The sequence below is a fragment of the Ambystoma mexicanum genome, chromosome 11 (genome assembly GCF_040938575.1).
Source record: "Ambystoma mexicanum isolate Mex_15411 chromosome 11, UKY_AmexF1_1, whole genome shotgun sequence".
Taxonomy (NCBI): domain Eukaryota; kingdom Metazoa; phylum Chordata; class Amphibia; order Caudata; family Ambystomatidae; genus Ambystoma; species Ambystoma mexicanum.
This window is the reverse complement of record NC_090934.1, coordinates 799,288,030-799,301,635: the sequence shown is the minus strand read 5'-3', so window position 1 is coordinate 799,301,635 and position 13,606 is coordinate 799,288,030. Positions and strand designations below refer to the sequence as shown.

The following is a 13,606-nucleotide window of genomic DNA, read 5'->3' as shown; positions in this document are numbered from 1 at the left end:
AAGACGAAAGTTGTCTTTTCCACACAGTGTCCTAGTTGTATTAAACATGTGCCCCCTTCTCGTCCCCATCGTATCCCACAGTATCCTGTCTACTGGCAGGTGATTTGTTCCAGTGTAATGCATATTGCAGCTGGGCGGCAAGGAAATCTAGAGGTCAGAATCCGGTTGGGACAGGCCATCTTGTAAAGGCTCTACAACGTTGGCAGTGCCCCTCTCTTCCTACCCGCGCCCCCTAGCAATTCTGTGATCTTGGTATCCAACATCTGGGGACTGGGGGAGGGACATTTTATCATAAAGGGACTATTGGTGAATAAATGCAATTAACCTGGAAATAATGGCCATTTTACAAAGAGCTATTTCACCCATAAGCGAAAGTGGCAGAGTTTTTCAGAATTCTGTTGCATTTCCTATCCCCGTCGGAGCTGTTCTCGTGTTATATACAAACGTGTCCTCTATCTTGTGGAACACCTTCCTGTACAATCAAGGCTAATTACTAATTCTTACGATGGTCCATCAAAGAATGTTGTAAGGAACAAACTGGGGTTTAATTGTATAACAGAAATAAGAAAACCTATTTTTTTCCCTTGGGGACTAAAAGTAATTACCGAAGTACTGGGATGAAGAAGAGGACTGAAGAGGCACAATTTTGCAGAAGCGGTCAGATTGTGAATGCCGATGACCCACACCTGAGGAAGACTGAGATGTGTAAAAGTCCCCTTCAGGTGCAGTCTGTAGAGTTGGCGTTGTAAGTCCGAAGCAGCGTTGGTCGTTCTGGCAGCCCAGACAGAAGCTGGAGGAGAGAAGACGCTGGGACAATTGCTTGGCAGATATCGGCTGCTGGTCCTGAGAGGGTCTGTACCCCCAGAAATCTGAAAAGTGCAGAGGTCACGCAGCAGCAGGCGTGCAGGAGCAAGGTTTTCCCCTTGTGATCTGATCTGCAGAGGCTGCAACGGGAAGCGTGCAGGTGGCTGTGTCAGGTGGCTGCTGTGTACCCGAGTGCCGCAGGAGCAAGAGGAGCTCCCATTGAAAGTGGCATGTGCGAAGGCAGACTTACTGAAGCAGTTTGTTGGGTCGCGAGGAGTCGTAACAGCAGAAGTCCTGTGAGTGGCGAGGCGAACAGAGGCACGCTTCTGGTTCGGTGTGTTCACAGGTAGTCTGTGACCCCCGAACACTCTGCCCCCACTCCTATATTGCATGCAGGCACCCGGTGAGTGAGCAGCGCTGAACACCGAACTAGGAAAAAGCAGCAACATTCTAGTATATCCAAGCCAAATTACTGTAATCTTGAACAGTGTGAGTCTGTGGAAAACCCAGCCACCCGTGGGGTGACTTTATTCGAGTTAATGCCACCAAGCATTGCCCAAGCCAAGAGAATCTGAAACCAAGGCAAATCTAGCCAATATTGTTACCAGCAGAAGGGGGCTAATACAAGTTTTATAAACTCTTGACACTTGTTGCCATTGTATACACCATCTCGTACAAGCAGAGATCCACACATTGCCAAAACCAGGGGAGAGGCAGGAAGAGAACCTCCATATCAGTCTTTGGTTACCTGTGCAGTGGGGAAACAAGAGTGGCAAAAAGTCTGCCCTTCTGGGGAAAAAGTGTCCAGAAAGAGAAGAGCATCATTTGCAGAAGAGTATTAAAGAGCATCAATCTTAATATTGGCTTCCCTGAAAAGTTGTTGAAAAGTTTGAAAGAAGCAATTATTTTGAATGCTGTAAAGCTGTTGTAACCTCTTGTCAGTTAACATTGACCACAAAAGTATTTGTCCTTGTGAAATGCTGTTTGAGCAGTGGAGTATATATCCGTATGGTTATCCTTTGGAGATTATAGGCCTGGCATGGAAGCAGGCCAGGTGGAAGTTGAGTGCTATAAGGTGGTCCTCATAGAGACGCTTTGTTAGTGGTGCTGGAGGAAGAGTTGTGCAAGGCTGTTACAAAGAAGTTGTACTTCTTTGAGTTATCAGTGACAAATCATCCTGACCAAGACCATCCTTGTTTCTATTGAGGAACCGAGAACTTATTTAATGAAGAGACTTACGTTTTCTGTGTTGGAACTTTCTGTTGACAAGTTGAAGTTGCATGGAACTGTATTGGAACTTTTGCTGTGAATCAGGATTTGATAGTTTTCTTTCTTGAACTGTTAAGTCAAATCACTTTTAAACCTGGGGAAGGGGAATTCGCTCAGGTTATGAAGAGAGGCTGATTAAAGTAATCATCATTATTTTGAACTGCCATGCATTTCCTTGTTTAGTGTTGAATGTATAAGTGTGAGGGACAGATATCCTTTGTTGGAGTATTTCCTTATTTTGGGCAGGGAAATCCTTGTCCGGGTAGGGATAGTGAGGCGTTCATCCAACCTTATATAATTATAATAATAAAATGCCATTTGTTGAGAACTTCACAACATGGTCCGCCTCATTATCCAGCACCTCCAGAATGATGTGGATATTATGTCGGGGGTTACATACATATAATAAAGTATTGTCCGCATACAAGGAGATACTGTTCATGGGCCCATCGTATACCAGCTTCAGACATGCAGTCCTGAAATACCCCTCTAGGGGTTACAATGCAAGGGTGAAAAGAACCAGAGATACCAGGCAGCCCTGTCTAGTGCCCCTTTCCAGGGTCCATCTTGTGGAAATCAACTGTTCCGTCTTAACCCATGCCATGGTACAATAGGCCTATCCATTGTAGCATAACCTGTCCCAGGCGGAACCTCTGTAGCGCCTTAAATAACCACGGCCATTCATCAAGGTACATTATTGCTAATGCCTCTTGAGTTTTTAACTTGATCCATAACATGATGTAGTCGCCTAGAGTTCATAGATGTTTCTTCCACCAACATAACCACACTGATCTGGGTGTACCAGAGTAGGGGCTGTATTTAGCAACCGCAAGGCTATTATCTTGCCCAGTATTTTAGCGTCTCCATTAATCAATGAAATGGGATGGTAAGAATCACAATATTGTCGGTACTGGGGTTTCAGTAATACGATAATCTCCTCCTGCATCGATTACGGAGGTTTCCATCCGTAGATAGTAATCATATACCTTCTGCAATTGGGGCAACAACAGAATCATGAATATTGTAAAGAATTCCCCTGGAAGGCCATCAGTGCCTGTTCGTCCCTTCCGCAGAGAACTAGCACTTCGGATCTCCCCCCTCACTTATGGATGCTTCCCTAGCGTCCTGTAAAGGTCTGGGTAATCTCACCTGATCTAATAAATCCGAAGCCTCCATTTCTTCATAAGTGTTCCTGGTTGAATAGTTATTCTGGAATGCAGCATTCCTCACTTCTTGGGAGGATACCAATGAACCTGCCCCATCACAGAAATGTATGTGTTTTTACATTTAATTAACCATGCCAAGTGTATCCGCCTTATGCCTTTCGTCATGGACATATGCCGTATGTTGGTTATTTTCAAACCTATTCAGCGACTCTTGGCCAGATCAGCCTCTGCAGAGGGTCCCTCATTGCCATTTCCCCTTCCAGTCTTTTAATAGTATGTTCACTTTGCATCAAGAACCTATGAAGAAACCTACACTCCCCAATCATGTTGGCTGTGCAGGGTCACCTAATAGTGACAATGAAGACCTCCCACACCAGGCCAAAGTCCTCTATGGATCCACTTTTCCTTTAAAAAAAGGAAGATATCTCCTCCTTAAGTTAATTCTTAAACGCCACATCCTCCAAAGCCTCGGCCTGTAACCTTCAGGATGATACAGCGGGTGTTGTCTTTGTGGTTGCCAGAGGAGAGTGGTTGGAGAATACCATATCCAGATATTCGGTATCTGAGATTAGTTCAAAACGCTCCCTTCTCACAAAGATATAATCAAGATGTGGCTGAGAACCAGGAGGGTGAGAGAAAAAGGAGTACCCGAAGTCCTCGCCACCCCTCCACAATTCCATTTTCTGACTCGCATAGATTCAAAAATTGCGGGATGATGACTTTTTAAAAGGGCATGTCGCACCTGACCTGTCCAACACTGGATCCCACAGGCCATTAAAATCACCACCCCACAAGAGGCCATGCCGGTACCCTCCAGTCCGTTCCAACCCCCACCCACACTGATTTACACCTTGCATCCTCTGAATCTAAATCGGAGTCAAGAAGGTGTTTCCTGCAGCAATGCAATCTGAATCCCATTTCGTTTCAGGAAGTTACCTACCCTTGTTTGCTTCATTATGTTGCTAAGCCCCCAAACATTCCATGTAATGAGCTTTAAAGTGTTGGGCAACATCCCACTGTGGACCCAGATTTTCTAATTGGAGATGAAAGGCATTGTGATTGGTCTGCTTGGTTTCGATCTTTTGAGTCCTGTGACCGGCTTTCTGGTATTTTGCGTTTATTCAGTGAAAGGACTGGAGGTTTTTCCATGCTTGATTTCTCCCTAGCCCCTAATTCTGCTTCCCAAATACTTTTTAGGTTTTGCTTTTGGTGGCACTTTGGGAATTGTATTTTTCCAACACTGGCTTATCCGAGTGCCTGCTTCCCCACGTCCCTTGACTTATGGCCACTAGACAGCAATCCCGTTTCCGCAGGTGGGGAGGTCAATCCTTCTTCTTTCCCGGTTCGGAGCCCATGCAGAAAGTCCACACTGCCAGGGAATCCTTCCCTGTAGATTGCCTGTCTGCCGGTCCGTCCCAGTGTCTGGGATTGCACCCGACCCTGAAGGGTGCACCGCTCAACGGACGAGGCCACCCAAGATGGCGGCTGTCCCGACCATTGAGAGGAGGAACTCCGAGATTCTGGGAGTTTGGATCGCCACTGATCAAAATGTATTTCCCCAGGTCACTGGTCTCTCTGCCACCGGTCTCGTTATCGGGAGCTTCCAATTCTAGATATTAACAGGCTGTTTGGCGGTGCAATAGCAGAGCTTGCGCTGTTTACATCCATGCTGAACAGCTTTTGGCCCAGCCCCACATCCATTCATAGTATGAATGCAAGTGAACTCCATTCTATTTTGTTACAAAAGTGCATCAAACACACAATGGAGTTGGTTGATTTTATAGGGGGCCATTAACAAAAGTCAGCATTACTGCTTTAGGGGAGGTCCAGCGATGATGCCATTTCCTCAAATGATCCACAGAATATGTACCGGTTGTGCCCATAGTCTTTTTGCTTATCAAAAGCACAATTCTGGCATATACTGCACCGGTCTGACATATGCCCCCTGCTTACACCCACACAGGTGTAGGGACATGCTTGGATCAGTGGTAACAGTAGAGCAGTGCCACAGGAAGGAGCCCTAATGTAACTGCCTGATTTGGAGAGAAACGTTATGTATTTATGTACATTCATTGGGTGGGCACAGCTGGTGGAGCATGGGTCTTGGATCTAGAAATGCTGCCCACATTAAAATACGTTCTGAGTCTGAGGAGCTCTTAGCCTATACCTCAGTACTTTCCCAAAAATAAATATATTTATCATGAAGTCCAATCAGCAGCTATTTCATTTGTGCCAGATTGTATTATTTCATCCATTCTCATGCTTTTTGGGGTCAGTCATTCATCCTACTAAAACAACAAAAAAGCCTTTGTAGTGATCATGATGCCCGACTCTAAACTGCTACAGTATTGATGATCTATTGGCCTAGATGACAAAGTAAAGAATGCTAGAAGTGAAGATTTGGTGGTAGTGGGACACTATGGGCATAAATACCCCAGGACTATAATAGATGCTTGTCGTTGAAGTTGCTCGAACAGATTATGGGCTGAGTTGGGAAATTTTTTATTACCTCTACAGCTCACGTGTAACGGAGGGATTGGTTAGCTTCAGAGAATTAAGAAGTTACATTTTCATTTTCCCTGATAACCAACTACCATGAATGAGTGACCAGTCGAGAGTTGAAATTCGTGACTAGCTTAGATAAGGAAGACTGTCAGTGGGTCACAATTCTGCAAGCTTGTTTGACATGCACTTTAATCTAAGGGGCCTATCTGGGAAGATCTATTGTGAAATATGCTGGAGTGATCGTCAGCTTCTATCTGGTTCTCCTTTTTCTGCCTGATGGTTTATATAGTGATGGGGAATTCTAATGGTTTTTCCTTTTAGATAGATTATTGTACATTTACTGCTCTCTTCTCTTTTGATTTGTGAATTTGCTACTCTAGGAATAAACCCTCTTTGCTGCCTCTAAACATTAATAAGGAATGTGAGGCCTGTTGGGTTTTAACTACATACAACTCCTTTATGCTTTTCTCCTTGTTCCTTCTATTTTTAAAGCACTGTTCAAAGAACTTCCTAATCTGGTAGCACGCCTCTCTTCCCACTTGATTCTTTGTGCATTGAATTGCCCTTAGTCTTTTCTTCAGTCGCAGACTACTTTCTACTTTGTGTACCTTGGATCCTAAGCTCACAGTTAAGTGTCATCCTTGGGTACAATGATATGCTATTTTATTTGTATCGCGCTCATACACAAGTGTTTCAGAGCACGACGAGGGAAGGGAACAAGGGAAGACAAAACCATGATCTGACTAGGCCCAGTGACATTGATAACGCGAAAGTGCAAGGGAGATGGGAGAAATGGAAAGTGCTGACCAAGGGGTAAAACGATGCAAATAAATAGTGCAGCAATCAAGTAAGGGGTAACGGATACAGACCCAAGTGCAAGGGTTGCCTGGGGCAGTGCGGGTGAGTGGCTGGGTGGGCCTGGACCCGAAATCTGAGGGTAAACCAGGTGCACTGTGCCAAAGCAGACGGATCAGCAGGGGAGAGGGACGGCGAATGCAGAAGCAAAGAGGAAGGTCTTGAGGTGCTTCCAAAACCGCAGATGGTGCTCCTCAAGTTTCAGAGTCGCGGGGAGGCTGTTCCACAGGGAGGCCCCTGCTGAGGAAAGGAATCTGCCACCAACTCGTTGCTTGGAGAAGCATCACTCCCTGAGGGAGTTGGAGGTGGAGGAGCGAAGAGCTCTAGCAGGAAGGTATTTACGGCGGGAAAGTTGAAGGTATTTTGGACCCAGGCCTGTGGACAATGCAAAGGGTCTTGAATTTAATACTTGCAGCCACTGGGAGCCAATTAAGAGATTTCAGGGCTGCAGAGATCTGATCCCAGGGCTTGAGGCCAAGGACAAGTCTTGCAGTCCTGTTCTGGGTGAGTTGCAGAGAGTAGAAGCAGGCAGATTTAGAAAGCGGCTGTTGCAGTAGTCCAGCCTGGAGAGAACCAGAGCTCCTAGACTCAGTAAGCTTCTGGGGGAAGGAGAGGAAAGGAAGAATACCTTTTTGAGGTGGTTCAGTTGGTAATGTAACTTCTTAGAGACATCAGATGTGAGGAGAAAAGGAGTGTGTGGAGTCGAATATGACCCTGAGGTTCTTAGCTTTACAGGAGGGCGCAGGCGGAGGGCCAAGGGAGAGTGACAGGAAAGGAGGGTGCAGGAGTGCTGATGAGGAGAATCTACGTCTTACTGGCATTAAGGCAGAGCTAATTGGAGGCACACAATTCCTGGATAGTAGAAAGGCAGTCGGAGATGACGAGAAGATGTGGCAGAGGGAAGCCTGAAAACGAGCTAAGCGTCATCCGCATAGCACTGAAAGTTGGAGCAGAGAGTGGCAATGCGGTGGGCAAGGAGTGCCGGGTATTAGTTAAACAGCCAGGGAGAGAGGTTAAACCCCTGGGTAACACCACAGGTAGAGGTGAGATAGAGGGAAAGGAAGGACCCAAGTTGGACCTGGGATGGTCGATCAGAGAAGAGGTCAGCCAAGCCAGGGCCTGCCCGGTTGATACCCAGGTTATCACAGAGACCGTTGAGTAGGATGGCGTGATTGACCGTGTTAAAGGCAGAAGAGAGATTGTGTAAGAGGAGGATAGAAGGGATGTTCGAGTCAAGGTTTTAGAGCAGGTCTTCAAAGATGTTCAGTATAGAAGTTTCCGTAATTCTGGCAGCTCTAAAGCCAGACTGATGGTCATGGAGACAACCAACAGTCAGTGTAAAGATTTAGCTGGGAGATGGCCAGCTTTTCCAGGAGTTTGCCCAGAAAGGAATGATGGAGATCGGGCGATAGCTAGCCGGGCATGAGGGGTCAGCTGTGGGTTTCTTCAGAAGAGGGTGCACAAGGGAGTGCTTCAGAAGGGAGGGAAAGGAACCGCAGGTGAAGGAGTGGTTGCAGAAGTAGGCCAGAGCAGGAGCAAGGGTGTCAATGTGGTCTTTGGTTTTAGACGAACAGGGAAGAACCGGTTTTGACGAAGACTTCCATAGATCGGACTTGTCTAGAAACCTCATTTGGGGAGAACAGGAGAAGAGAAAGAGGGAGGGGGTGGCTGCAGGAGGGGCAGACATTGCAGAGACAGAAGGGGGAAGAGGTGGCGTGGACGAGAGGGTGGACAGGATGTCCTGGGTTTTTGAGATGAAAAGAGAGGCAAGGGCGTTGCAGAGGGCCTGGGCAGTAACAGGAGAGGTAGAGACTGCAGCAGGGTTGGCCAGCTCCTTGCACATTTTAAAAAGTTCGGCCAAGCTTGGATGTGGGCTCTCTTCTTGGTATGGATAAGGAGCCGGTATTACCTTTGGAGCAGGCAGCAGGCCAGTTTGTTAGAGGATGCACAGGAAGCACGTCATTTCCTCTAGGCACGCCTACACTTGCGTTTACCGGTAGATAGGTCGGAATCCTACCAAGAGTTGCACTTGGCTTTGGGCTTCAAGCGGATCCTCATGACAGGGGGCAAGGTCATCGAGAGTATCGGAGATAGAAGAGTAGAGCATGGAAAGGGCAGAGGCGGGGGTGAGGAGGACCACCACCATCATGTCACAGTAATATCGAGGTCAAGTTCTTCCAGGAGGCGACAGATGTCGGAGGAGTGTTTGACGGCTGAGCAAGAGTTTAGAGTGGCACTATAGAGAAGGTTGCCGACCTTGAAGGACTTCCGGTGAGGGGTACAAATCAGAGTTACGCCCTGCGGAGGTGTAGAAGGAGCCCGAGTGGGGGGGGGCAGGAGAGGGAGCAGAGGGCAAGGGGGAGGCTGAGGGGTGTGTCAAGGGAGAGGGGGCTGCAGGAGATGAATGGAAGTTGATGAGACATGGAAAGCACCTGCCAAAGAGGAGGAGGAGGAGGAGGAGGAGGAGGAGGAGGAGGCTGGCCTGAGGGCCGTGGACCAAGACGGTGCCATTCAGGTAGACATTAATGATTACTTTAGAGGAGTCGAAGGGGGCCAGGAAGACCTCCCAACGGGTGCCACCATTAATGGGAGAAGAGAACGGAGACCATATGAAGAGTCCATAGGTGTGGTGAGGGAACTACAAAGAGGATGTCGGTGAGGGTCTCTCTGGAAGAAGCGCTGGTATAGGTGTCAGCAATAGGGAGACCAGGGTTGGAGACCAAAATGGCCTTTTAGAACTTTTTCCTGCCAGACTTGGTGAGAAGGGAAGGATAGTTGATGGAGAAACAGTTAGAGAAGATGGGAGAAACAGACCAGACACCCCTGCAGACCTACTGCTTGTCTCATTTTGCACTTGGCCCAGCAAGTAGCGGTCCCATCAACCAAAACAGCAAATCAGCCCTCTATTGATGGACTGTTGCCTTGCTACCTGCTAACTCCTGGCCAGGTTCCCTCACACACTGTACAGCCCACGAGAAACCATAATCACAATTGATCTCAAAGTTGGTGGTTACAAGTAGCTCTCATTATGCATTATTTATAACTGATATGTTTACAGCAATTTTCACCGGTATTTGCATGACTAACAGAAATTAGTTGATTATCATGTAACCTGCTTCTTTTCATTTGTACAAGGGCCGAATCCATCAAATTGAATATGCCATGGAGGCAGTGAAGCAAGGCTCTGCGACGGTGGGACTAAAATCGAAAACCCATGCTGTTCTAGTAGCCTTAAAGGTAAATGGAGAAATGGCAACATATTGCTGGTGTTGGAAATAGGGCAATATTTTGTTTTCTAACCGAAATAAACAGCTAGAAGTTCATGACACTTTGTGTTTCCAAAGTGGGTATTTTGGGTTTTTATTTCGTTTTCATTTCATTATTGGTTGCACTCTTTGATTGTGGCACATCTGTTGACCATGGCTTCTGTGATTGCCATACAAATTGCAACACTTCTTAAGATGGGAATTGTTCTGTGTGCGTGTGGGGCTTCAGTTGATATTGAGTTGAAGTCCTGAATTGTGGTTCCAGCGCAAGCCTCCACACTTTTTTGCTTTTCCTGAATTGGTTCCCCATTCCTTTTTACCTAGTAAATCCTAGCCCAAGTTTCACTGGGGATGCAACCATGTATTGTGTCTTCTGAGACACATTAGACTTCTGAGGGTGGGGTGCTGAGAGCCCAAGATGGTGATGGCAGCTATACAAAGTTGCAATGATTTGCAACATAATTACAGTAAGGAAGTATCCTGTTTTCTGTCACCGGGCCCGTAGGTGGCACACTTGGACTTGAATTAGAAGTTCAAAAGGAGTTAGATGGCTACACTTGCTTTCCTTTCTTAGTAAGGATACAGATGTAGCCCTACAGGGACAAGAAGCAGACTTGATGGTGCTTCTCTCTTTGTGAAGAAACTTCCTACAGGGTTTCAGCATCATATTTAAAATTATTATGGAACTATGGACCTGCCTTGACAACAGGTGGTAATTTCTTATTCACTTGTGGCTGTGTACACTGTGAGGCTTGTGGGAGATAATGGGCTAGACCTCTGCTGCCCCACTTATCTCATATAAAAACTGTTCCTTGCGTTAACTGGATACAGCCCCAGCTAGCTGACCCCTGAGCAAGTTAGGGAGGTTTGAGACAGCTTTTAGCCTGCCAATCCATCTACTGGAAGGTTAAATGGACACCTGTGGCTTTCATATCTCTGGGAGCCCTTCTCTGAACCAAACGTTCCTTCCTCACATAACCCTAAATATTTCTCTTAGTGGAGGCTCCAGGCTGCCCATCATCTACCAATTCCCAGATTCCTTTTTGTACACTGGTTTCAATGCATCTATTTGAGAGTGAATGATGGTAGCAGCATGAGAAAGTGAAATGGGAGCAGTTCTGAGGCCTGTGGTAGGAGCGCTGCCAGGAAACTAGTTTTACTTCGCTAGGCCTTTCCAATGCCTTGGTATGTATGACTTCTAATGATTTGTAATTACTTTCATGCATTGCTGTTATATGGAAGGGTGCACAATTTCAAGGTGCAATCTACTAGCTTGCCATAAAAAGTAACTCGCCACCTCCTTTCTTTACTTGCAGCATACAATTTCTTACTTGCCTAGAGTCTGACTCGCCAATGGCTAGTGGCGAGTTCAAAGCTTGGACCCTTGATATGTGGATTTGTCTGCGCCCCTCCACAACCTGCCCATCGAGGTCTCCAACTTTTCCCTGCACCAGCATGTGCAAATAAGGTGTTTCAACACACAATAAGCATGCTAACTAAGCCACATGGCAATTGAATATCACTCCAAGCAAACATAACACTACACCTCCACAATCGGCTTGCATACCAGAGCCCGACCATTGCGATAGCACCAGTAGCACACACAAAGCTCAACTTTGCACACACATGCTTCAATCCTCTCGACACAGAACACCTAGAGAATATCCTGCATGCAGAACTCTGGTACTTTGCTCTGCAGGTATTATTCCCCACTTCCCCTGTTACCCAACCCTAACCCACCCACTCCTACATATCCACCAGAGTGCCTGGGGACTGCGAATGGCAACAAAGCATGGTATCAATCCTTGTAATCTAACACAAATGCATCTTTTGTCTTTGCCCACAAAGAAGAACCAGGAGCTTTTTATGTGGCAGCACATTGTGATGGCTTGCTGCCAAAGGTTTGTAAGGGTGTATGATTGTGATTGGAGCCAGAGTTCATATTTTGCTCCTAAAATTCGTATAAGATTGGGGAATCTGCATCTTAACCTTGTCAATTGCTGGGATGAGTCTTCAAGCAAGATTTCAAACTGAAACTGAAGAGGATGTTGAGGTTCTGTTTCAGCATCTGTGCCACATCCTCTGCTGGTGAAGTGATGGCAGTACCTGTAGACTCTAGTCTTTTCAAAACCAGAAAGTACTGCGAAGTCCACATTCCCACTCTGACCTGCCGAGAAAAGCTCAGTTACAAGCCTCCAAGACATCTCTGACTCAAGAAGACCTATTGCTGCATGGCCTAACCTGAGGGGGAGCACCAGGGAGGGAATTCTGGTCACTGGTAGAAGCAGAGGCCTACATCTATAAAATGACAGACTCCGCATAAAAAAACGAATGAACTACAGTTCTACCTGATCAACTGTTTACTGCACCTCCAGTTAACTGTACTTGAAGCTTCAGCTACCGGACAACTGAACTATGGCCCAGTATGACCTTATGCGTCTCTAAATTACTTTTTTTATATGTGGAATTCTTCTTTTTCACCCGAAGAATCGTGAACACCAAACCGGAGAAGCTCTGCTTCTGGTAAACTTTTACTTCGAATGGATTGTGTCCTCCCACGTATTCCTCATCTTGTGATAAATCGTTATCTCCAGCTTCGCTTGTTCGGAAAAAGAATTTCTCGGCAGAGGGCCCTGTGCTCGAGGTCGTGGCATTGATTGTCCCTCGACGTACTCCGTACTCTGTCGACGTCACCGATGGTATAAAATAGCTCAAGCCGCGCCCGTTGCTTCAGTTCCGTTTTTCCGATCGCTTCGCTATCGAGAACGGCGCGCTTCTATGTTCTGTGAAGAAAATGTCATCTTTGACACCCAGAACTGGGTTTAAAAAGTGTGCAGATTGTGGATCTAAGATGTCGGTCACCGATCCCCCACCGGATTTGTCTCTGGTGTCTCGGTTCCAGTCACCGAACCGACGACTGCGGGTCCTGCCAATCGATGACCGAAAAAGCTCTTCATGAGAGGAGAGGTGAACTGTTGGTGTGGAGGGAGGCCACAAAAAAGGTTTCGTCAAAAAGACACAAGAAAGCGACTGATTCTAAGGACTCGGATCGCCATAGGCACTCGAAGAGATCCCGATCTAGGAGTAGATCGAGACACTTTGTCATCATCGAAAAAAATGAAGAGGAGTGTCATGATCTCTGCTTCCAAAAGATCAGGACTTGCCCGACTCCCTTGGAAGCAGACCCATAACCCCGGTTCCGAGTGCTAGCCAGTCCCAATTGGGACCTTTTGGACCCTGTCCTGGCGCCAGTGGCACCAGGCTCATAAAGATGCCCAGTCCCAGCGCTGTAAGCGCCGGGCTCATAATGCTTGGGTGGACTTACCTGCAGCAGACCATGCTGCTTACTTACCTGCCAGTTGAACCCCTGATCCTCTTCTGTTTGGGACTACTTTTCCTGTTGGGTGGGGCAGGAGCCACTCCCTAGGTTCAGAACACTGGAACTCTTCTGGAAAGCAGGAACTCTTTTCTTACCTAGGCGTGGCTGTGGAAGGAGACACCTAAGCACTACAGGAGGCTATTTAAACCACACCCGATGGATGAATCTTGCTTTGTGTTATTCTGCATTCTCTGCAGCAGAAAGCTCATCGTGTCTTCTGCTTCTGATCCTGGGCCTAAGGGAACAAAGGCTTACCATCCTGGAATCCAGTCTTCAGCAGCACCTGTAAAGACAAAGAAAGAACAGGTTAGCACTACGGTCTTCAGTGGCAGCGCATCTCTTACCTGGTCCATCGGCTGTCA

At 46.8% G+C, this 13,606-nt stretch overlaps 1 protein-coding gene across 1 annotated transcript in view; it reads left to right on the top strand.

The window, feature by feature from the left end:
* PSMA1 (proteasome 20S subunit alpha 1) overlaps window positions 1-13,606 on the top strand; it is a 356,676-nt gene that overhangs the window by 92,018 nt on the left and 251,052 nt on the right. Inside the window, exon 3 of the mRNA XM_069623735.1 lies at window positions 9,735-9,836. Coding sequence (XP_069479836.1) covers window positions 9,735-9,836 — 102 coding nt within the window. The remainder of the gene's footprint in view (window positions 1-9,734; window positions 9,837-13,606) is intronic.